At 45.6% G+C, this 24,970-nt stretch overlaps 1 protein-coding gene across 1 annotated transcript in view; it reads left to right on the forward strand.

Annotated features, from left to right (window-relative positions):
- The window catches only part of IL6R (interleukin 6 receptor), a 43,588-nt gene extending 20,026 nt beyond the window's left edge, over positions 1–23,562 (forward strand). Inside the window, exons 3-10 of the mRNA XM_063946831.1 lie at positions 7,318–7,438; positions 8,612–8,787; positions 12,848–13,008; positions 14,006–14,144; positions 16,037–16,074; positions 16,153–16,210; positions 18,910–19,009; positions 20,612–23,562. Of these exons, the coding sequence (XP_063802901.1) occupies positions 7,318–7,438; positions 8,612–8,787; positions 12,848–13,008; positions 14,006–14,144; positions 16,037–16,074; positions 16,153–16,210; positions 18,910–19,009; positions 20,612–20,783 (965 nt within the window). The 3' untranslated portion in view covers positions 20,784–23,562. The remainder of the gene's footprint in view (positions 1–7,317; positions 7,439–8,611; positions 8,788–12,847; positions 13,009–14,005; positions 14,145–16,036; positions 16,075–16,152; positions 16,211–18,909; positions 19,010–20,611) is intronic.
- Positions 23,563–24,970: the final 1,408 nt, after the last annotated feature.

Consider the following 24,970-nt stretch of genomic DNA (forward strand, 5'->3'; position numbering starts at 1 on the left):
GGTGATGAGTGTAACAACTATGTCATGTTCTCTAGTCATAGAGTGATGCTCAGTCTAGTGTCAGAGGAGATGTGAGTGTGAGTGCAGGGTGAAGAGTGTGACAGCTGTGTCATGTTCTCTAGTCATATAGTGATGCTCAGTCTAGTGTCAGTGGAGATGTGAGTGTGAGTGCAGGGTGACAAGTGTGACAGCTGTGTCATGTTCTCTAGTCATGTAGTGATGCTCAGTCTAGTGTCAGAGGAGATGTGAGTGTGAGTGCAGGGTGATGAGTGTAACAACTATGTCATGTTCTCTAGTCATATAGTGATGCTCAGTCTGTTGTCAGAGGAGATGTGAGTGTGAGTGCAGGGTGGAGAGTGTGACAGTTGTGTCATGTTCTCTAGTCATATAGTGATGTTCAGTCTAGTGTCAGATGAGATGTGAGTGTGAGTGCAGGGTGACAAGTGTGACAGCTGTGTCATGTTCTCTAGTCATGTAGTGATGCTCAGTCTAGTGTCAGAGGAGATGTGAGTGTGAGTGCAGGGTGACGAGTGTGACAGCTGTGTCATGTTCTCTAGTCATGTAGTGATGCTCAGTCTAGTGTCAGAGGAGATGTGAGTGTGAGTGCAGCGTGATGAGTGTGACAGCTGTGTCATGTTCCCTAGTCATATAGTGATGCTCAGTCTGTTGTCAGAGGAGATGTGAGTGTGACAGCTGGGTCATGTTCCCTAGTCATGTAGTGATGCTCAGTCTAGTGTCAGTGGAGATGTGAGTGCAGGATGATGAGTGTGACAGCTGTGTCATGTTCCCTAGTCATATAGTGATGCTCAGTCTGTTGTCAGAGGAGATGTGAGTGTGAGTGCAGGGTGATGAGTGTAACAGCTATGTCATGTTCTCCAGTCAAATAGTGATGCTCAGTCTAGTGTCAGAGGAGATGTGAGTGTGAGTGCAGGGGTGATGAGTGTGACAGTTGTGTCATGTTCTCTAGTCATATAGTGATGTTCAGTCTAGTGTCAGAGGAGATATGAGTGTGAGTGCAGGGTGACGAGTGTGACAGCTGTGTCATGTTCCCTAGTCATGTAGCGATGCTCAGTCTAGTGTAAGAGGAGATGTGAGTGTGAGTGCAGGGTGATGAGTGTGACAGCTGTGTCATGTTCTCTAGTCATATAGTGATGTACAGTCTAGTGTCAGAGGAGATGTGAGTGTGAGTGCAGGGGTGATGAGTGTGACAGCTGTGGCATGTTCTCCAGTCATATAGTGATGCTCAGTCTAGTGTCAGAGGAGATGTGAGTGTGAGTGCAGGGTGAGGAGTGTGACAGCTGTGTCATGTTCTCTAGTCATATAGTGATGCTCAGTCTAGTGTCAGAGGAGATGTGAGTGCAGGGTGACGAGTGTAACAACTATGTCATGTTCTCCAGTCATATAGTGATGCTCAGTCTAGTGTCAGTGGAGATGTGAGTGCAGGGTGACGAGTGTGACAGCTGTGGCATGTTCTCCAGTCATATAGTGATGCTCAGTCTAGTGTCAGAGGAGATGTGAGTGTGAGTGCAGGGTGAGGAGTGTGACAGCTGTGGCATGTTCTCCAGTCATATAGTGATGCTCAGTCTAGTGTCAGAGGAGATGTGAGTGCAGGGTGATGAGTGTAACAACTATGTCATGTTCTCCAGTCATATAGTGATGCTCAGTCTGTTGTCAGAGGAGATGTGAGTGTGAGTGCAGGGTGAAGAGTGTGACAGCTGTGGCATGTTCTCCAGTCATATAGTGATGCTCAGTCTAGTGTCAGAGGAGATGTGAGTGTGAGTGCAGGGTGAGGAGTGTGACAGCTGTGGCATGTTCTCTAGTCATATAGTGATGCTCAGTCTAGTGTCAGAGGAGATGTGAGTGTGAGTGCAGGGTGATGAGTGTGACAGCTGTGTCATTTTCTCCAGTCATATAGTGATGCTCAGTCTAGTGTCAGAAGAGATGTGAGTGTGAGTGCAGGGTGATGTGTGTAACAGCTATGTCATGTTCTCCAGTCATATAGTGATGTTCAGTCTAGTGTCAGAGGAGATGTGAGTGTGAGTGCAGGGTGATGAGTGTGACAGCTGTGTCATGTTCTCTAGTCATGTAGTGATGCTCAGTCGAGTGTCAGAGGAGATGTGAGTGTGAGTGCAGGGGTGATGAGTGTAACAAACAGCTGTGTCATGTTCTCTAGTCATATAGTGATGCTCAGTCTAGTGTCAGAAGATATGTGAGTGTGAGTGCAGGGTGATGAGTGTAAAAAACAGCTGTGTCATGTTCTCCAGTCATATAGTTATGCTCAGTCTAGTGTCAGAGGAGATGTGAGTGTGAGTGCAGGGTGATGAGTGTGACAGCTGTGTCATTTTCTCCAGTCATATAGTGATGCTCAGTCTAGTGTCAGAAGAGATGTGAGTGTGAGTGCAGGGTGATGAGTGTGACAGCTGTGTCATGTTCTCTAGTCATGTAGTGATGCTCAGTCGAGTGTCAGAGGAGATGTGAGTGTGAGTGCAGGGGTGATGAGTGTAACAAACAGCTGTGTCATGTTCTCTAGTCATATAGTGATGCTCAGTCTAGTGTCAGAAGATATGTGAGTGTGAGTGCAGGGTGATGAGTGTAACAACTATGTCATGTTCTCCAGTCATATAGTGATGCTCAGTCTGTTGTCAGAGGAGATGTGAGTGTGAGTGCAGGGTGAAGAGTGTGACAGCTGTGTCATGTTCTCTAGTCATATAGTGATGCTCAGTCTAGTGTCAGAGGAGATGTGAGTGTGAGTGCAGGGTGGTGAGTGTAACAGCTGTGTCATGTTCTCTAGTCATATAGTGATGCTCAGTCTAGTGTCAGAGGAGATGTGAGTGTGAGTGCAGGGTGATGAGTGTAACAACTATGTCATGTTCTCTAGTCATATAGTGATGCTCAGTCTAGTGTCAGAGGAGATGTGAGTGTGAGTGCAGGGTGAAGAGTGTGACAGCTGTGTCATGTTCTCTAGTCATATAGTGATGCTCAGTCTAGTGTCAGTGGAGATGTGAGTGCAGGGTGACGAGTGTGACAGCTGTGTCATGTTCTCTAGTCATGTAGTGATGCTCAGTCTAGTGTCAGAGGAGATGTGAGTGTGAGTGCAGGGTGATGAGTGTGACAGCTGTGTCATGTTCCCTAGTCATATAGTGATGCTCAGTCTGTTGTCAGAGGAGATGTGAGTGTGACAGCTGAGTCATGTTCCCTAGTCATGTAGTGATGCTCAGTCTAGTGTCAGTGGAGATGTGAGTGCAGGATGATGAGTGTGACAGCTGTGTCATGTTCCCTAGTCATATAGTGATGCTCAGTCTGTTGTCAGAGGAGATGTGAGTGTGAGTGCAGGGTGATGAGTGTAACAGCTATGTCATGTTCTCCAGTCAAATAGTGATGCTCAGTCTAGTGTCAGAGGAGATGTGAGTGTGAGTGCAGGGGTGATGAGTGTGACAGTTGTGTCATGTTCTCTAGTCATATAGTGATGTTCAGTCTAGTGTCAGAGGAGATATGAGTGTGAGTGCAGGGTGACGAGTGTGACAGCTGTGTCATGTTCCATAGTCATGTAGCGATGCTCAGTCTAGTGTAAGAGGAGATGTGAGTGTGAGTGCAGGGTGATGAGTGTGACAGCTGTGTCATGTTCTCTAGTCATATAGTGATGTACAGTCTAGTGTCAGAGGAGATGTGAGTGCAGGGGTGATGAGTGTGACAGCTGTGGCATGTTCTCCAGTCATATAGTGATGCTCAGTCTAGTGTCAGAGGAGATGTGAGTGTGAGTGCAGGGTGATGTGTGTAACAGCTATGTCATGTTCTCCAGTCATATAGTGATGCTCAGTCTGTTGTCAGAGGAGATGTGAGTGTGAGTGCAGGGTGAAGAGTGTGACAGCTGTGTCATGTTCTCTAGTCATATAGTGATGCTCAGTCTAGTGTCAGAGGAGATGTGAGTGTGAGTGCAGGGTGATGAGTGTGACAGCTGTGTCATGTTCCCTAGTCATATAGTGATGCTCAGTCTGTTGTCAGAGGAGATGTGAGTGTGACAGCTGAGTCATGTTCCCTAGTCATGTAGTGATGCTCAGTCTAGTGTCAGTGGAGATGTGAGTGCAGGATGATGAGTGTGACAGCTGTGTCATGTTCCCTAGTCATATAGTGATGCTCAGTCTGTTGTCAGAGGAGATGTGAGTGTGAGTGCAGGGTGATGAGTGTAACAGCTATGTCATGTTCTCCAGTCAAATAGTGATGCTCAGTCTAGTGTCAGAGGAGATGTGAGTGTGAGTGCAGGGTGATGAGTGTGACAGTTGTGTCATGTTCTCTAGTCATATAGTGATGTTCAGTCTAGTGTCAGAGGAGATATGAGTGTGAGTGCAGGGTGACGAGTGTGACAGCTGTGTCATGTTCCATAGTCATGTAGCGATGCTCAGTCTAGTGTAAGAGGAGATGTGAGTGTGAGTGCAGGGTGATGAGTGTGACAGCTGTGTCATGTTCTCTAGTCATATAGTGATGTACAGTCTAGTGTCAGAGGAGATGTGAGTGCAGGGGTGATGAGTGTGACAGCTGTGGCATGTTCTCCAGTCATATAGTGATGCTCAGTCTAGTGTCAGAGGAGATGTGAGTGTGAGTGCAGGGTGATGTGTGTAACAGCTATGTCATGTTCTCCAGTCATATAGTGATGCTCAGTCTGTTGTCAGAGGAGATGTGAGTGTGAGTGCAGGGTGAAGAGTGTGACAGCTGTGTCATGTTCTCTAGTCATATAGTGATGCTCAGTCTAGTGTCAGAGGAGATGTGAGTGTGAGTGCAGGGTGAAGAGTGTGACAGCTGTGTCATGTTCTCTAGTCATATAGTGATGCTCAGTCTAGTGTCAGTGGAGATGTGAGTGCAGGGTGACGAGTGTGACAGCTGTGTCATGTTCTCTAGTCATGTAGTGATGCTCAGTCTAGTGTCAGAGGAGATGTGAGTGTGAGTGCAGGGTGATGAGTGTGACAGCTGTGTCATGTTCCCTAGTCATATAGTGATGCTCAGTCTGTTGTCAGAGGAGATGTGAGTGTGACAGCTGAGTCATGTTCCCTAGTCATGTAGTGATGCTCAGTCTAGTGTCAGTGGAGATGTGAGTGCAGGATGATGAGTGTGACAGCTGTGTCATGTTCCCTAGTCATATAGTGATGCTCAGTCTGTTGTCAGAGGAGATGTGAGTGTGAGTGCAGGGTGATGAGTGTAACAGCTATGTCATGTTCTCCAGTCAAATAGTGATGCTCAGTCTAGTGTCAGAGGAGATGTGAGTGTGAGTGCAGGGGTGATGAGTGTGACAGTTGTGTCATGTTCTCTAGTCATATAGTGATGTTCAGTCTAGTGTCAGAGGAGATATGAGTGTGAGTGCAGGGTGACGAGTGTGACAGCTGTGTCATGTTCCATAGTCATGTAGCGATGCTCAGTCTAGTGTAAGAGGAGATGTGAGTGTGAGTGCAGGGTGATGAGTGTGACAGCTGTGTCATGTTCTCTAGTCATATAGTGATGTACAGTCTAGTGTCAGAGGAGATGTGAGTGCAGGGGTGATGAGTGTGACAGCTGTGGCATGTTCTCCAGTCATATAGTGATGCTCAGTCTAGTGTCAGAGGAGATGTGAGTGTGAGTGCAGGGTGATGTGTGTAACAGCTATGTCATGTTCTCCAGTCATATAGTGATGCTCAGTCTGTTGTCAGAGGAGATGTGAGTGTGAGTGCAGGGTGAAGAGTGTGACAGCTGTGTCATGTTCTCTAGTCATATAGTGATGCTCAGTCTGTTGTCAGAGGAGATGTGAGTGTGAGTGCAGGGTGATGTGTGTAACAGCTATGTCATGTTCTCCAGTCATATAGTGATGCTCAGTCTGTTGTCAGAGGAGATGTGAGTGTGAGTGCAGGGTGATGAGTGTGACAGCTGTGTCATGTTCTCTAGTCATATAGTGATGTACAGTCTAGTGTCAGAGGAGATGTGAGTGCAGGGGTGATGAGTGTGACAGCTGTGTCATGTTCTCTAGTCATATAGTGATGCTCAGTCTAGTGTCAGAGGAGATGTGAGTGCAGGGTGATGAGTGTAACAACTATGTCATGTTCTCCAGTCATATAGTGATGCTCAGTCTAGTGTCAGTGGAGATGTGAGTGCAGGGTGACGAGTGTGACAGCTGTGGCATGTTCTCCAGTCATATAGTGATGCTCAGTCTAGTGTCAGAGGAGATGTGAGTGTGAGTGCAGGGTGATGTGTGTAACAGCTATGTCATGTTCTCCAGTCATATAGTGATGCTCAGTCTGTTGTCAGAGGAGATGTGAGTGTGAGTGCAGGGTGAAGAGTGTGACAGCTGTGTCATGTTCTCTAGTCATATAGTGATGCTCAGTCTAGTGTCAGAGGAGATGTGAGTGTGAGTGCAGGGTGAGGAGTGTGACAGCTGTGGCATGTTCTCCAGTCATATAGTGATGCTCAGTCTAGTGTCAGAGGAGATGTGAGTGCAGGGTGATGAGTGTAACAACTATGTCATGTTCTCCAGTCATATAGTGATGCTCAGTCTGTTGTCAGAGGAGATGTGAGTGTGAGTGCAGGGTGAAGAGTGTGACAGCTGTGTCATGTTCTCTAGTCATATAGTGATGTACAGTCTAGTGTCAGAGGAGATGTGAGTGTGAGTGCAGGGTGACGAGTGTGACAGCTGTGTCATGTTCCCTAGTCATGTAGCGATGCTCAGTCTAGTGTAAGAGGAGATGTGAGTGTGAGTGCAGGGTGATGAGTGTGACAGCTGTGTCATGTTCTCTAGTCATATAGTGATGTACAGTCTAGTGTCAGAGGAGATGTGAGTGTGAGTGCAGGGTGACGAGTGTGACAGCTGTGTCATGTTCCCTAGTCATGTAGCGATGCTCAGTCTAGTGTAAGAGGAGATGTGAGTGTGAGTGCAGGGTGATGAGTGTGACAGCTGTGTCATGTTCTCTAGTCATATAGTGATGTACAGTCTAGTGTCAGAGGAGATGTGAGTGTGAGTGCAGGGTGATGAGTGTGACAGCTGTTTCACATAGTGAAGTGCAGTATACTGTCAGAGGAAATGTGAGTGTGAGTGCAGGGTGATGAGTGTGACAGCTGTGTTACAGAGTGGTGCGCAGTATACTGTCAGAGGAAATGTGAGTGTGAGTGCAGGGTGATGAGTGTGACAGCTGTGTCACATAGTGGAGTGCAGTATATTGTCAGAGGAGGAGTGAGTGTGAGTACAGGGTGATTAGTGTGACAGCTGTTTCACACAGTGGAGTGCAGTATATTGTCAGAGGAGGAGTGAGTGTGAGTGCAGCTGTGTGAAATTCTCCAGTCACGCTTACTCCCTATCCACAGATGAGCTGGAGAAGCCGGAGATCTTGTGTTACCTTAGGCACCCAGCCCATAATATTACCTGCGAGTGGAAACCCACCAGGAATCTCCACCCACTGACGAAGGTCACTCTGACTGCATGGAGGTAAGTGCAGGAAGCTGCCTCCAGCAGGTGTATACAGTATGTGGCATGTAAGCTGCGAGCAGGGCCTTCCGACCTCTGTGTCTGTCTGTGTTTACCCAGTTTTGTTCTATTACTGTTGTTACAATGGTGAAGTGTAATGGAATATGCTGCGCTATATAAGACACTGTTACTAAATAATAATAATAAATATGGTCAGGAGGACGCAGGTGTGTTGTTGATGATAAAAGCTGAACGGACGCTATTCCTGACTGTAAGAACAAGAGAGTGACCATGTATTATACTGGAACATACCTCAGTGAGCGTGCAATGCCATCAAACGAGGGTACTTGGGATAGCCGATACTCTAATTCACAATATATTAAACATCAGCAAATTATACTTATTATAAATGACCCCACAGCACTGTTACCTGCGTTCAGCTACGCAATCCCTGGGAAATACGTCCCTGAACCCATGTAAACACCAATTGTGAGTGTCCTCCTCAATCCGACAGTATCTTACAGCATACTCCTCTGATGAAGTGGGCAGGCTTCCCGCGAAACGCGTCAAACCACCAATCTCTTACTGTTATCATTTCACCACTCTCTTTAATAAATAAAAATCTTTTCAGAATAAAATCCTGTGGATCCAATTTAATATATAAATAATAATCCTAGATTCCCCCTGTATCCTCATTGTGGCTGCAACAACTCACTCACCTCAGTATTCTAGCACCTTGCCCCTGTCACAATCCCTGCAGTTCCCCTTTCCTGCCTGGGGCGTTGCTCTCTGCTTTGGTGCTTCTAGCACACTCTGGTATGTATCACAGCGCTGCGTTACAGACCAGAGTGTGCTAGAAGCACCAGAGCAGAGCGCGACACCCCGGGCAGTAAAGGTTAACTGCACGGGTTGTGACAGGTGTAGGGTGCTAGAATGAACACTACAGTATTATCTAGTGAGGTGGCGCAGATCACATACAGTGAGTGTGCGATGACGTGTAATATGAATCTGTGATGGTACCAGTACACGTGTAAGTGAGTGTGGATTCACACATTGGGTTTGTCCGCACCCAGCAGGCTATGAGACTCCCAGCCACATAGTGGCTCATAGGTGAGACTATGACCTCATGGCTGAGTGAATGGACAATCTGTGTGATACTCCGAAGTGATACTGTTCTATGCTCCGCACTTGTAGCATTACAGGGAACCACACCGTCAGCGCCTGCTCCTTTATCAGCTCTACCGAGACATTCGCCTGTTCCTCGCCGTACAGCGAAGGAGACAACGGACAGCACACATTATCCGTGTGTGTAACCAGCCGGACAGACAGCCAATCCAGCAACACTGTGAGGACTTCCATGCACGACCAAGGTACGCTGACTGGCTTGCTAAAGTATCCAACCGCTAAAATAGGCAAAATGTTTGTCAGTGTTACAGGTGACAATTACACACATTGGGGTAAATTTACTAAGGTGGAATTTTTATTTAGATCTGGTGATGTTTCCCATAGCAACCAGAGTCTATCGATGATCTTCTAGAAGCAGCTAGATAAATGTTAAGTAGAATCTGATTGGTTGTTATGAGCAACATCACCAGTAAATAAACCTCCCACCTTAGTAAATTTACCCCCATTGTTCCCGACAGTATTTTTATTGGAAACCAGTCAGCTCGTCCATATAATTCTTAAACTCAAAAATCCCTATTTTTCAGATAATAACAACAAATGGAAAAATGCTGCTGGCTTAAGGCCCATACACACTGGAGTAAATACGTATAAAGGCCCATACACACTGGAATAAATACGTATAAAGGCCCATACACACTGGAGTAAATACGTATAAAGGCCCATACACACTGGAGTAAATACGTATAAAGGCCCATACACACTGGAGTAAATACGTATAAAGGCCCATACACACTGGAGTAAATACGTATAAAGGCCCATACACACTGGAGTAAATACGTATAAAGGCCCATACACACTGAAGTAAATACGTATAAAGGCCCATACACACTGAAGTAAATACGTATAAAGGCCCATACACACTGGAGTAAATACGTATAAAGGCCCATACACACTGGAGTAAATACGTATAAAGGCCCATACACACTGGAGTAAATACGTATAAAGGCCCATACACACAGGAGTAAATACGTATAAAGGCCCATACACACTGGAGTAAATACGTACTATAAAGGCCCATACACACTGGAGTAAATACGTATAAAGGCCCATACACACAGGAGTAAATACGTATAAAGGCCCATACACACAGGAGTAAATAAGTATAAAGGCCCATACACACTGGAGTAAATACGTATAAAGGCCCATACACACAGGAGTAAATACGTATAAAGGCCCATACACACAGGAGTAAATACGTATAAAGGCCCATACACACTGGAGTAAATACGTATAAAGGCCCATACACACTGGAGTAAATACGTATAAAGGCCCATACACACTGGAGTAAATACGTATAAAGGCCCATACACACTGGAGTAAATACGTATAAAGGCCCATACACACTGGAGTAAATACGTATAAAGGCCCATACACACTGGAGTAAATACGTATAAAGGCCCATACACACTGGAGTAAATACGTATAAAGGCCCATACACACTGAAGTAAATACGTATAAAAGCCTATATACACTGAAGTAAATACGTATAAAGGCCCATACACACTGGAGTAAATACGTATAAAGGCCCATACACACTGGAGTAAATACGTATAAATGCCCATACACACTGGAGTAAATACGTATAAAGGCCCATACACACTGGAGTAAATAAGTATAAAGGCCCATACACACAGGAGTAAATACGTATAAAGGCCCATACACACAGGAGTAAATACGTATAAAGGCCCATACACACAGGAGTAAATACGTATAAAGGCCCATACACACAGGAGTAAATACGTATAAAGGCCCATACACACTGGAGTAAATACGTATAAAGGCCCATACACACTGGAGTAAATACGTATAAAGGCCCATACACACTGGAGTAAATACGTATAAAGGCCCATACACACTGGAGTAAATACGTATAAAGGCCCATACACACTGGAGTAAATACGTATAAAGGCCCATACACACTGAAGTAAATACGTATAAAAGCCTATATACACTGAAGTAAATACGTATAAAGGCCCATACACACTGGAGTAAATACGTATAAAGGCCCATACACACTGGAGTAAATACGTATAAATGCCCATACACACATGAGTAAATACGTATAAAGGCCCATGCACACTGGAGTAAATGCGTATAAAGGCCCATACACACTGGAGTAAATACGTATAAAGGACCATACACACTGGAGTAAATACGTATAAAGGCCCATACACACAGGAGTAAATACGTATAAAGGCCCATACACACTGGAGTAAATACGTACTATAAAGGCCCATACACACTGGAGTAAATACGTATAAAGGCCCATACACACAGGAGTAAATACGTATAAAGGCCCATACACACAGGAGTAAATAAGTATAAAGGCCCATACACACTGGAGTAAATACGTATAAAGGCCCATACACACAGGAGTAAATACGTATAAAGGCCCATACACACAGGAGTAAATACGTATAAAGGCCCATACACACTGGAGTAAATACGTATAAAGGCCCATACACACTGGAGTAAATACGTATAAAGGCCCATACACACTGGAGTAAATACGTATAAAGGCCCATACACACTGGAGTAAATACGTATAAAGGCCCATACACACTGGAGTAAATACGTATAAAGGCCCATACACACTGGAGTAAATACGTATAAAGGCCCATACACACTGGAGTAAATACGTATAAAGGCCCATACACACTGAAGTAAATACGTATAAAAGCCTATATACACTGAAGTAAATACGTATAAAGGCCCATACACACTGGAGTAAATACGTATAAAGGCCCATACACACTGGAGTAAATACGTATAAAGGCCCATACACACTGGAGTAAATACGTATAAAGGCCCATACACACTGAAGTAAATACGTATAAAAGCCTATATACACTGAAGTAAATACGTATAAAGGCCCATACACACTGGAGTAAATACGTATAAAGGCCCATACACACTGGAGTAAATACGTATAAATGCCCATACACACTGGAGTAAATACGTATAAAGGCCCATACACACTGGAGTAAATAAGTATAAAGGCCCATACACACAGGAGTAAATACGTATAAAGGCCCATACACACAGGAGTAAATACGTATAAAGGCCCATACACACAGGAGTAAATACGTATAAAGGCCCATACACACAGGAGTAAATACGTATAAAGGCCCATACACACTGGAGTAAATACGTATAAAGGCCCATACACACTGGAGTAAATACGTATAAAGGCCCATACACACTGGAGTAAATACGTATAAAGGCCCATACACACTGGAGTAAATACGTATAAAGGCCCATACACACTGGAGTAAATACGTATAAAGGCCCATACACACTGAAGTAAATACGTATAAAAGCCTATATACACTGAAGTAAATACGTATAAAGGCCCATACACACTGGAGTAAATACGTATAAAGGCCCATACACACTGGAGTAAATACGTATAAATGCCCATACACACATGAGTAAATACGTATAAAGGCCCATGCACACTGGAGTAAATGCGTATAAAGGCCCATACACACTGGAGTAAATACGTATAAAGGACCATACACACTGGAGTAAATACGTATAAAGGCCCATACACACAGGAGTAAATACGTATAAAGGCCCATACACACTGGAGTAAATACGTATAAAGGCCCATACACACTGAAGTAAATACGTATAAATGCCCATACACACTGGAGTAAATGCGTATAAAGGCCCATACACACTGGAGTAAATACATATAAAGGCCCATACACACTGGAGTAAATACGTATAAATGCCCATACACACTGGAGTAAATGCGTATAAAGGCCCATACACACAGGAGTAAATACATATAAAGGCCCATACACACTGGAGTAATATGGATATAAAACTTTTTACTCCATGACAATTAGCTGAAGGCACACCCCATATCTTTTGCTCCAAAGGAATCTGATGCAATATAAAAAGATGAAGTCTCAGACTGTTAAACTGTTTAAATAAAAATTGGTTTTGGTTGGAGCTGGATGAGAAACAATATTTTTCTGAGTCTGTTGGTCCTAAATCACAATCCACTCTCCTCCTCTCTTTTTCCACAAAGACCAGACGAGTGTCTGTGCCCTTCTTCTGAAGTTCATGGGGGAAGGGCATCAACACCAGTGTGAAACAACGTAGAATAAACTGCTGCGTTGGACCGTTAGACCTGGAGACCTAGAAGTCTATATTCATTAGTGGCAAGGGGCCAATACTTCTGCCTGGTACTAAGAGATGGCAAGTAACCTGCTGTTACTGTTCTGTTCCCCACAGTGCGGCCCGACCCTCCCATCAACATCACAGTGACGCCGGTGGAGAATCAACCCAGAAGACTCAATGTCTCATGGAGATGCCCTCAGCTGTGGGTGGGCGGTTTCTACCAGCTGGAATACCAGGTCCAATACCGTGTCGAGAACTCACAGCACGTCTCCAACGTGAGTCTAAGTTTAGGTAACAGCCGATAAGAGAGTGTAACTTTTACATCACCCCTGCATTAATGTTTCTGGTGAAAGTGAAACTGTGCGGTGGTGAAAACAGATGATGCTTGTGTTGTTGCTCACCCCTCTTCTTTATCACCACAATCTTAATCTGGGCAGCGGTCCACAGCATGTCTCCAACGTGAGCCTAAGTTTAGGTAACAGCCGATAAGAGAGCGTAACGTTTACATCACCCCTGCATTAATGTTTCTGGTGAAAGTGAAACTGTGCGGTGGTGGAAACAGACAGTGCTTGTGTTGTTGCTCACCCCTCTTCTTTATAACCACAATCTTAATCTGGGCAGCGGTCCACAGCACGTCTCATTGCAGAGTCAGCTCTTTCCCTGAACTGTTAATAACTAAAACAAAAACACGTAACTCCTCCTACTCTATATATCACCTACACACGATGGAGGCTGCACTGCTGACAAATTCCTCTACCTCACAATATCCCTATTTCTGAACAGTAAACATTTGCACCAGACTATTGCTCTTATTACCCACTTTGAGCTTCTGGGAGATGCAATCTAAAAATATTCGTATCATGGCGCGACTTTCCCCCGACACAACTCAGCATTAACTTCCAGTCCTGCCTCAATTATGGGTGTGGATTATAGGGTCAACAGTAACTAGGTCGACACCTGAAATAGGTCGACACAATCATTAGGTCGACGTGAACAAGGACGACATGGAAAAAGTTTTTTAAAAAATTGTGTTATTTTCTTCGTAAAGTGACCGGGAACCCCAATTAGTGCGCCGTATCCCCTCGCTTCTCTCGCCATGCTTTGGGAGAGGTGACTAGCTGCGCTCGGCACAGGTTACTCTTCCCAATCGTAGTCCACGTGGATTGTAAAGTATGAAAAAGTTCAAAAAAGATCCCAATCATGCCAGTTACAGCAGTTTTTTGCTAAATTTAGAAATGTTACTAGTAATACATATATTGTTCTTTCAACCAGGGCACAACGACGGACGCCTCATTTGTCATTAACGACGCTTTGATGGGGCGGAGGCACGTAATCAGGGTGAGGGCTAAGGAGGAGTTTGGTACACCCTGGGGTTCCTGGAGCGAGGAGGCGGTGGGCACGCCATGGTCAGGTAATGACACCCGTCTGATGGTATATATAATAACAATATATTCGCCCCCTTCCCCTCATGAGAGCCCATTGCAGAGAGGAATGTATAGCATAGTGTCCTAGATTTCCTGGAAACACCCAAAAACATCTCCTCCCGCTACATCACTGCCCTGTGCTGATCAGGCTCTTACTGACCGGACATAGGGGGTCATTCCAACCTGATCGCATGCTGACGTTTTTCACAGCGCAACGATCAGGTCACTACTGGGCATGCGTATGCACCGCAATGCGCAGACACGTCGTACGGATACAAAGCGGATCGTTGCTGAGCGATGGATTTAACAAAGAATCCATTCGCACAGCCGATCGCAAGGAGATTGACAGAAAGAGGGCGTTTGTGGGTGTCAACTGACCGTTTTCTGGGAGTGTTTGGAAAAACGCAGGCGTGTCCAAGCATTTGCAGGGCGGGTGTCTGACGTCAATTCCGTGACCTGACAGACTGAAGTGATCGCAGCGGCTGAGTAAATTCAGACCTACTCAGAAACTGCACAAACTATTTTTGTAGCGCTCGGCTGCACAGGCGTTCGCACACTTGCAAAGCGAAAATACACTCCCCCGTGGGCGGCGACTATGCGTTTGCACGACTATAGATTACACATGACGCAACAAAATCTCCTTTTGGGTCCACTGAAAACTGTTCTGGCGTGGGTGTAACTGGGTCAGAGCTAGCGCTGCACAGCCAGCACGCACAGACAGAGCGCTCCGCTCCTGCACAGACATTTATCTTCAGCCTTTTAGTAGAGTTGCGCTGTCACCAGATTTGGGAAATCTCAGCAGTCACTCCTCACTTCCTCCTGCTGCGGCTGCCGAATCACCTGACTTCTGTACCATTATTACCCAGCCTCACGCTACTCTTTCCACATCCCACAGCATTTACACTGGCCAATCTGTGCAAGCCCAAGTCATACTCCCAACCGTCCCAGTTTCAGCCATCAGCACTTTTGTCGCGACCTGCTGCAGGTTTGGAGTTATTATCATAAAATCACCATAGAAACACTGCGGCCCATTTATCAACGAGTTTTTGCTATTTAATACTTGTTGCGTATGATAATTGGTTCTCCAGCCAATCAGCTGCCTACTGTCATGTGTTTGAAAAATGATGGTGCTCACACGGGAAGTATTCTGTGCGGCTCTGACTGAGTTACAGAGGCACAGAAATAGTTTTCAGTGGACCCAAAAGGAGAATTAGTTGCGTCATGTGTAAACTATTTATGTCCGGTCAGTAAGAGCCTGGTCAGCACAGGGCAGTTATGTCGCGGGAGGAAACATTTTTGGATGTTTCCGGGAAATCAAGGTCACTATGCAATAAATATCTCTCTGCAGTGGGGACTTATGAGGTCTTATGAGGGGTGGGGTACATGTGCGAGTGTCTGAGTTGCCCCCACCTTCGTTATAGATACACCACTGATTCTGTGGTTTCTAATATATGTTACTGGTTGCATTTGAAAAATGGTGAACCAGCCAATCAACTCCTCTCATGTAAAATGACAGTTGGAAGCTGATTGGCTGGATCACCATTTATCATATGCAACGAGTTTTAAAACTCATTGATAAATGGGCCTCAGTATTTTTTTTGTGGGTACCAGGGGGCCACGCTTGCCCCAGGCATGCCATAGTCACGTCCCCATTCTGAATTACCAGTAGAACGGAACAGTCAATGAGTCATGTGACACATGACATCACTACTCTCCAAATATAACTGATATTCCATATCTATTCTCGTCATTTGCGCAAATATATATATATATATATACATACATATATATACACACATAAAAAAACACAGAGAATATGGATGCTGATAGGGCTGTTTGTGGTTACACTGATAATAACAACACTGTGTTCTGTGTACAGAAGAGGAAGAGGAGGAGGCTGAGACTCAGACATCACTGGTGAGTGTGAGTGGGGGTTGCAGAGGGAAATGTCCTTATAAAGAGAATGTGTCACTAATTCTGGACTTTCCCTGGCAGGCTCCCAGTGAATATTACTCGATGGCTGAATATCAGGAAGAAGACCCAGAAAATGACAGTAAGGGAGTTTGCTTTGTATAATGATGTATTGAAGGAATCTATGTGAAAATGAATTTCATGAAAATATATATATAGGAAACAACTGAAACTGGGTTCAGCCAAATGGTCAAGGTCTATGCAAACATAAAGAAGTAGTGCATTGAGCAGAGTTTTATAGATTTGCAGCCCCAAGGTCAGGTATGTCACTGTGGTGATGGACAGGACCTGAGAGGTGTAGAGGGTGGATAGGGCGAGGATAAGGGAAGCAGAGGGTGGACAGGACCAAGAGAAGAGAGTCATAGGGTAGAGAGGACCAAGAGAAGAGAGGCAGATGGTACAGAGGAAGAATAGAAGATAGGAGTGGAGAGTGGATAGCACAAGAAAAGAATGGCAGAGGGTAGAGAGGACCAGGAGGAAGGAGGCAGAGGGTGGAGAAGACCAAGAGAAGAGAGGCAGATGGTGGAGAGGACCAAGTGAAGAACATGTGAGAAAGAGAGATAGAGAGTGGATCGCACAAGCAAATATTGACAGAGGATGGAGAGGACCAGTAGAAGAGAGGCATATGATGCAGTGAAAGTATAGACGATTGGCAGATGGTGGAGAGGACCAAGAGAAGATAGGCAGAAGGTGGAGATGTCCAAGAAAAGAGAGGAATACGGTGGAGAGGATCAAGAGAAGAGAGGAACATAGGGAAGAGAGGTAAAGAGTGGATAGCACAAGAAAAGATTGGCAGAGGATGGAGAGGACCAGGAGCTGAGGAGCCAGTAGGTAGAGAGGTCCAAGAGAAAGGAGGCAAAGGGTGGAGGGGGCCAAGAGAAGAGAAGGAGATGATGGAGAGGCCGAAGGGCAGATGGTGGAGAGGACCAAGAGAAGAGGAGTAGATATGGAAAGGACCTCGAGAAGACAGGTAGGTGGTGGAGAGGACCAAGAGAAGAGGGTCAGATTGTTGAGAGGACCAAGAGAAGAGATGCCTATGGTGGAGAAGAGAAGCTGATGTGGAAAGGAACAAGAAGAGAGAGGCAGATGGTGGACAGCACCAAAATAGTAGATGCACATGGTGGAGAGGACCAAGAAAAGAGGAGCAGAAATGTGGAGAGGAACAGCAGAGGCTGCAGCACCGACATATAGTGTAGGGGGGGACTGCTTAGCACATATAAACATACATGTCCTGATGCATGTCATATATGTGATGGCTGGTTCCTCTGGTGATCAACAGTGCTGTGTGTATCAGGTGCCATGGGGTCACCTGACACTCAGCTTAAGGCATCACACTTCTTCTAAGCCTGCGCGCAGACTCCTGTGAAACCAGCCAATGGGAGTCCAGGTGCAGACTTTAAAGGAGTGTGATTATGCCTTATGCTGAGTTCCGGGTGCCCGTATGGGTCCTGATGCACATAGCGCTGCCGATCCCCAGAAGAGCCAGCCAGCACATATATTACATACATCAAAACATGTATGTTTATATGTGCTAAAAGGTTTCCCCCTGCACTATATGGCGGAGCAGCAGCCCAGTGCTGGAGAGGACCAAGAGAAAACTGGCACATGGTGGAAATGACCAAGAGAAGAAGGCCAGTGTGTGGAGAAGACCAATGGGGGAAATGACAGATGTTGGATAGTGGAGAAGACCAGCAGTGGTTGCATGAGACCAAGGTAAGTGGGGTAGACAGAGGAGGAGACCTAAAGATGATTAGTGCAGGGTGGAGAATAGAGGGTGGAGAGAACCACAGGGGAGAACAGCAGAAAGAGGAGAGGACTGAGAAACCATATTGTAGGGGTGTGGAGAACCAAGAGATTAAGGGCAAAGTGTGAAGAGGGCAAAGAAAAGGGCACATGGTGCAGAGGACCAAGGGAAGAATGGCAGAGGATGGAAAGGACTAATGGAATTGGTATCTTTTAAAGTGTACACAACTTTACAGAAGTCGTCAGGAGTTTCTGTAACGGGAGTGCATGTCTATAGGTGGTGCTGCAGCTTACAATCCTCTCCACAAAACGCACAAGAGTGAGAGACTCCAAACAAGTCATTAAATATTATTACAACTAAAGCTTTATAATATATTGTGCATTCTATTTTAATTATAAATGTATGCAAACTTTTTTTTTTTTGCACTATAGTCGTACATGTTGCACCTGTTGCTTATACTCAGTGAAGGCAACCAACTTGTGACGGCATCCGGACTCCAAGTCGACACTAGTTGGTTGACACACCGAAGGTCGACACTGCAAATACGTCGACATGGACAAGGTCGACAGGAAAAAGGGTCGACATGAGTTTTTCACATTTGTTTCCTTTTTTTTGAACTTTTTCATACTTTACGATCCACGTGGACTACGATTGGGAACGGTAACCTGTGCCGAGCGCAGCGGTAGCAGAGTGAGGCACCTTGCCCGAAGCATAAGAGGGGACACGGTGCACTAATTGGGGTTCCTGGTCACATTACAAAGAAAACGACACTAAAAAACCCTCACGTCAACCTTTTTTTTCTGTCCACCTTTTGTCCATGTCGGCCTATTTACAGTGTCGACCAACTGGAGTCAACTTAAGTGGTGTCGACCTTGAGTCCCAGACCCCTTGTGATACCAGTCAGGCACAAACAGGAAATCATTATGGGCCCCGTCCAGAAAATGGCCAACCTCTACTGTCTGCAGGCGATGGGTGTAACTATACATGTGGATATGCACCATAAAAGACATAGAGCAATGTATCTCTTTATCTTGCAGGTAAGGAGCCCACGGTGGCGCCGATCCCCAGATACCCCTGGCTTGTAGCAGGACTCAGTGCGACCGTGGCCATTCTGCTCTTCATGATAATATTGATAAGGTGAGAAGAAGCACAGGTTGGATAGAAGAGTTACCGTTTTATTGTTTGGTTTTTCTAAACAAGGAAAGACCATACTGCGCACCCATGTCCTCGGCACAGGCAGCCATTCTGGAGTGCTGCTTACAAAGTCTCTAGGACCCAGGGATATCACTGAGACAGCGGGCAGCCTCTGCATCATGCCTTCACGATGTCACTATTTCCTAGTGAGCTATAAGTTGAAAGTAGCTTTAGTTTACAAAATGTCTTCTTTCACCGCAAGGACTGCAGCTTCCTGCCAATACAGCCATTTTAGGTCTGTCTCAGAATCAGCCCTGAAGCTTCCTGTTTGTGGAATACGACGTGATCGACTGACTTAACTGTCCCCTCAGTGCTCTAACAATAGTGGGCTACATTAGTACTTCAAGCTTTAATCATACGTCCCAACATTTACAAAGACAAAACCGATAAAATATAAGCCCCACCCCTGAACTACAGACACACTCACTGTCACGACCACCGGCCGGATTCTCCAGATACACCAATCCGAGAATCGCCATGTGTGACTGCTAGAATACTTTAAACCCGAAACTGCCACCAGCAAGAAGATTTTAGCAACTAAACGCAAGGCCGTCTTTGCTTCGGCCTACACACACAATTATTAATACGTCACAAAATGATAGCATGGACCATGAGGCCTTTGGGCATAAGAACACAGACCAGAACTAAAAATTAGATGTTACATTTCAGGAATATCTTCAGAGCTTCAGTTACAAAAATTATGAGAAATATTTAAAAGTACACACCGATTAGGATACAATTTCAAATAAAACAAAAGGGAGAATAATTTCAGAAAACCTAAATTACTCAGCAGTTGGTGAGCCTTCTGTGTGGAGGGATTTCACAATGTAAGATATATGGTGCATTCCCAGCTCTTCTTGCTCCCTCAGGAATGAACAACCCAGTGTAGGTGAGAGGGACAGATATAACCCCCTCACAGCTGCAGCCCCCACCGTTTCCTTAACTCTCTCAATGCTGTGTACCTGGGCAGTGAGAAACCAGAGTTACTTATTCCAACTAGCTTTCTTTTACGTTTCAAGAGGTCAGGTTTCTTGACCTGTGATGTTTCTCCTAACTATAGTTAATAGCTTCTTAGATAAGGTAAGGGCCATAAACTAACCTCTGACTCCCCGCTATACATCAGCGTCCTCTACTCCCATATCTACAGTATGTAGCTATGAGTTCACTTAGAGTACAGGCTGGCAACCATGTTGTGTCACAGACTCCATTACAATATACACGTAGACATTACATACAGGTCTTATATTGCTGGATGCAAATGAATGTCCCATTTGCCACACTCACTATCCCCTCAATCACACCCTTGCTTGATGAAGCTCCACCCACCTCACTGTAAGCTCAACCCCTGAGGTACACAAACACGCCCACGCACTCTGCTACCAGATCCTAGGGATGTTATTGCATTTATCCTTATCTAATGCGCAGTGTTACTGATGTAATAACTGCAGAAATGTCAAGTGCTTTGTGCAGAGGGCATACATGTGTTTTATTAAACATGTATATAAATAAATATATGTAGTTTAATCTAAAATGTCTTCTTTTTAGGCAGCATGACGTGAACCTCTTAAGTTTAAAAGAGAGACTGCTGAGGATCATGTTCCAGTCACTGCCCAAAGTCACCAGAGCGCAGCCGCTGCAGAGTGAAGCTCTCATGTTGCCCTTCCCACCCCCTACTTCGGTAACCGTGTGTGCCCCCATGTTGCCCGACGCTGACTGAGAGCTTACAGAGGACACGCAGTGTGAAGGCCTGGTAACATAACGCCTCAGTATCAGGCTGACCAATCAGGACACGCCGTGCGGCAGCGCCAGAGCTCTGAGAATCGCCAAGGCACAAAGACCTTCTTACGATTACGAGAACAAAACAAAAAAACACATTACAGACTAGGAGTAAAATTCATGTTTGGTCTGGTTGGAATGCTCACGCAGAGGGAACTGCTCATTTCCCGGCAGCATGTACGTACTGTGTACACGGGTTATGGTGCTGCCCTCTCTACATCTTACAGTAGGAGGATTGCTGGGTAAGGTTGTCCATATGTTGTACAGAAAACAACAGCTCCACCATCGGGATGTGATGGCTGCAGCCAAAGACTGCTGTCCCCAAACAGTCAGGATTTTACCACGGGTTTCCAACGGCCACTCTATGTGACCCTGTACATTCATTTGTACATAGGAATTCACAAACTTTACTTCCTTAGCAGTACTTGGAAGAGTCATGTGCTGGATCGCTAGAGGTAGTGCCCAGTGTTACAGGGTTTTTTCCTCTTTCTTCCCATGTCTGTGCCCATCCCACCTCTCCTGTCTGCGTCTCTCATCTTTGTGAGTCCCCTCTCTTCTGCCTGTCTCTCTCACCTCCGTGTCCTCCTCTCCCATCTGTATCTCTCATCTATGTCCCCTATCTCTTACATATCTATGCCCCCCTGTCACTAATCCGCGTCTCTCATTTTTTTGCCGCCCCTCATTCCCATCTGTGTTTCCCTTCACTTCTGTCTGTCTCTTTCTCTCATCTCTGTTCCACATGCTCTACTTCTGTCCGTCTCTCCCATCTCTGTGTCCCCTCCTCATTCCTATTTGTCTCTCTCATCTCTGGTCCCCATCCTCTACTCCTATCTCATCTTTGTGTCTCTCCTCTCTCCCATCTGTCTCTCACATCTCTGTCCCTCCTCTATCCCATGTCTTTCTCATCTCCAGCCCCCCATCCTCTACTCCAGTCTATCTCTATCTCTGTGTCCCCCTCTGCCCCATCTATCTCTCACTTTCTCTCATCTTTGTGTCCCCCTCTGCCACATCTATCTCTCTCTCTTATCTCTGTGTCCCCCTCTGCCCCATCTATCTCTCTCATCTCAGTGTCCCCCTCTGCCCCATCTCTCTCTCTCTCTCTTATCTCAGTGTCCCCCTCTGCCCCATCTATCTCTCTCTCTCTTATCTCAGTGTCCCCCTCTGCCCCATCTATCTCTCTCTCTTATCTCAGTGTCCCCCTCTGCCCCATCTCTCTCTCTCTCTTATCTCTGTGCCCCCCTCTGCCCCATCTCTCTCTCTTATCTCAGTGTCCCCCTCTGCCCCATCTCTCTCTCTATCTGTGTCCCCCTCTGCCCCATCTCTCTCTCTCTCTTATCTCAGTGTCCCCCTCTGCCCCATCTATCTCTCTCTCTTATCTCAGTGTCCACCTCTGCCCCAACTATCTCTCTCTCTTATCTCTGTGTCCCCCTCTGCCCCATCTCTCTCTCTTATCTCAGTGTCCCCCTCTGCCCCATCTATCTCTCTCTCTTATCTCAGTGTCCACCTCTGCCCCATCTATCTCTCTCTCTTATCTCTGTGTCCCCCTCTGCCCCAATCTATCTCTCACTTTCTCTCCCCCTCTGCCCCATCTATCTCTCTCTTATCTCAGTGTCCCCCTCTGCCCCATCTCTCTCTCTCTTATCTCTGTGTCCCCCTCTGTCCCATCTATCTCTCACTTTCTCTCATCTTCGTGTCCCCCTCTGCCCCATCTATCTCTCTCTCTTATCTCTGTGTCCCCCTCTGCCCCATCTCTCGCTCTCTCTTATCTCAGTGTCCCCCTCTGCCCCATCCATCTCTCGCTCTAATCTCTGTGTTCCCCCCTGCCCCATCTCTCTCTCTCTTATCTCAGTGTCCCCCTCTGCCCCATCTCTCTCTCTCTCTTATCTCTGTGTCCCCCTCTGCCCCATCTATCTCTCACTTTCTCTTATCTCAGTGTCCCCCTCTGCCCCATCTATCTCTCACTTTCTCTCATCTCAGTGTCCCCCTTTGCCCCATCTATCTCTCTCTCTTATCTCTGTGTCCCCCTCTGCCCCATTTATCTCTCTCTCTTATCTCTGTGTCCCCCTCTGCCCCATCTATCTCTCTCTCTTATCTCTGTGTCCCCCCTCTGCCCCATCTATCTCTCTCTCTTATCTCTGTGTCCCCCTCTGCCCCATTTATCTCTCTCTCTTATCTGTGTCCCCCTCTGCCCCAACTAGACAGATACTTCCGTTGAGTTTATTATAGATCTGTAGGTAACCTAGAAGAGTCAGGTAGGACATGCTGGGACTTACAGTTCAACACAAGCCTGTGAAACTGTTTCTCTGAGTTTGTTATAGTTCAGTGCTCACCGTGGTCACATATTATCTTACAAAACAATGATATATCTGATGCTGGTGAGGAATGCTTGGACTTGTAGTTCCACAGCGGCTGGTTAGTCCCGTAGTGGCCTATACTGTTACCAGTACAATGATGACACTTGTAATTATAATGCTCCATTTAATAAGCCTCTCTTATTCTGTCAGCGGACATCCATACTAGAGGATGCGGCTCGCTGGGGCCGCCCGTTCTGGCTGAGCGTCAGGAAACCACAAATCTGACTGTGTTGTGATGTTATTGTGATACAATGATACACGAGATGTGTAGTGTGATTGTTACATGTCAGAGGAGGACTACCAGGTCACCATGTGTGGCAATGTATATATTGTATGATTGTAAATAAGATACAAATTACCACTGGGGTCTATCGGTCATTGTTATTTTCACCTCTTGATAAACCGACTCAGTTTGTCGACTCCTCGACTCACGATCTATGGGGCAGATATTTATCATTCAGTATCTGCAGGATATTCCCCAAAAACAGATGTTTTCCAGTGGTACCCGAAATTATTAAGGCCCCCCGAGATGTACCATAGAGATTGCAGCAGATATCGCCAATATTTGCAGCTGCCCCCATATGTAGTTAGATCTACCAAGCCCCAAAATACTTTGCATTCTGGAGCTTTGGCCCCGACAATATATATTGGCAAATAAACTATTGCTACAATGTAACGGAACAGAGTATACAGTAAAGGAGGAAATGTGGCATAATGTGAACTGGGGGCACTGTAGTGTAATTTGAAAAAGCTTTTTCAGGGCTGCCCAGTGCAGCCCTCCTGTTAGGTGACCTGCTGCTACAGCCACCAATTCGAAACTGAGCTCACAGTGCCTGGAGGCGGGGTTACAGAGGAGGCCCCAATGTATCCTGGGACAGCCTAAAGCTTTAGCCTGTTGGTGCCTCTGGATCAAGATCCATCTCTACACCCCGATGTTTTCCTGTGGAACACAGTGTACCCCGCTGCAGAGACATTGTTAAGTTCTAAACATTGGCTCAAGAATACTGATGGTTTCCACTAAGCTAGCTACTCAACAATACTCAAAGCAAGGGGATTTGAACACCAAACCTCCTATGCATAGTTGCCTACCCTCCCTCATTCTGCAAGAGACTCCCTGAAATAGTAACAATCTCCCTCACTCCCTGAAAAGTCCAGCAATCTCCCTGATTGCACCTTACCCCCATTATGCAGCTAGTACATTCTTGGGGGAAAAATAAATCAGAGATACATACATTCAAATGGGATCATTAGTGCCATTTCCCTGCATTGGTTATAAGGCACAATGATCCCTATGGCCACTTATAGTATATGGAACCTCTTGTAAAACACAATACACAAACAAATCCTGCAAAATATCAGTGTAATTTCTTCAACAAATAGATCTTACTAACATTGGGGCTCATTTACATTTGGATATAAGTCATTTTCATAACACGCCTCACAAACTTTCACAATCTCCCTGAAATGCTTTTTCAAAAGTAGGCAAGTATGCTCCTATGACATATTCATCGTACACTTAACTATAAGTAAAAGTGTGATATATGTGCACCTTGTCATTCAGTTACATCCCCCTGTATTTAAAACAAGTATTGTTCAAAATGCCATGACTAGGACTGTAACACTGAAACTCATGCACCGCAGTCAGACACCTAACACATGGAGCATTTTACCCCTGCATAGAAAACCGGGTAATTCTAACTATATGAAGCTCGTTGTAATAGGCAATTTCAGCCATTGCAGCCACACACTGCATACTGTATATCTGGTCAGCTGC

The sequence above is a fragment of the Pseudophryne corroboree genome, chromosome 12, assembly GCF_028390025.1.
Source record: "Pseudophryne corroboree isolate aPseCor3 chromosome 12, aPseCor3.hap2, whole genome shotgun sequence".
Classification (NCBI taxonomy): domain Eukaryota; kingdom Metazoa; phylum Chordata; class Amphibia; order Anura; family Myobatrachidae; genus Pseudophryne; species Pseudophryne corroboree.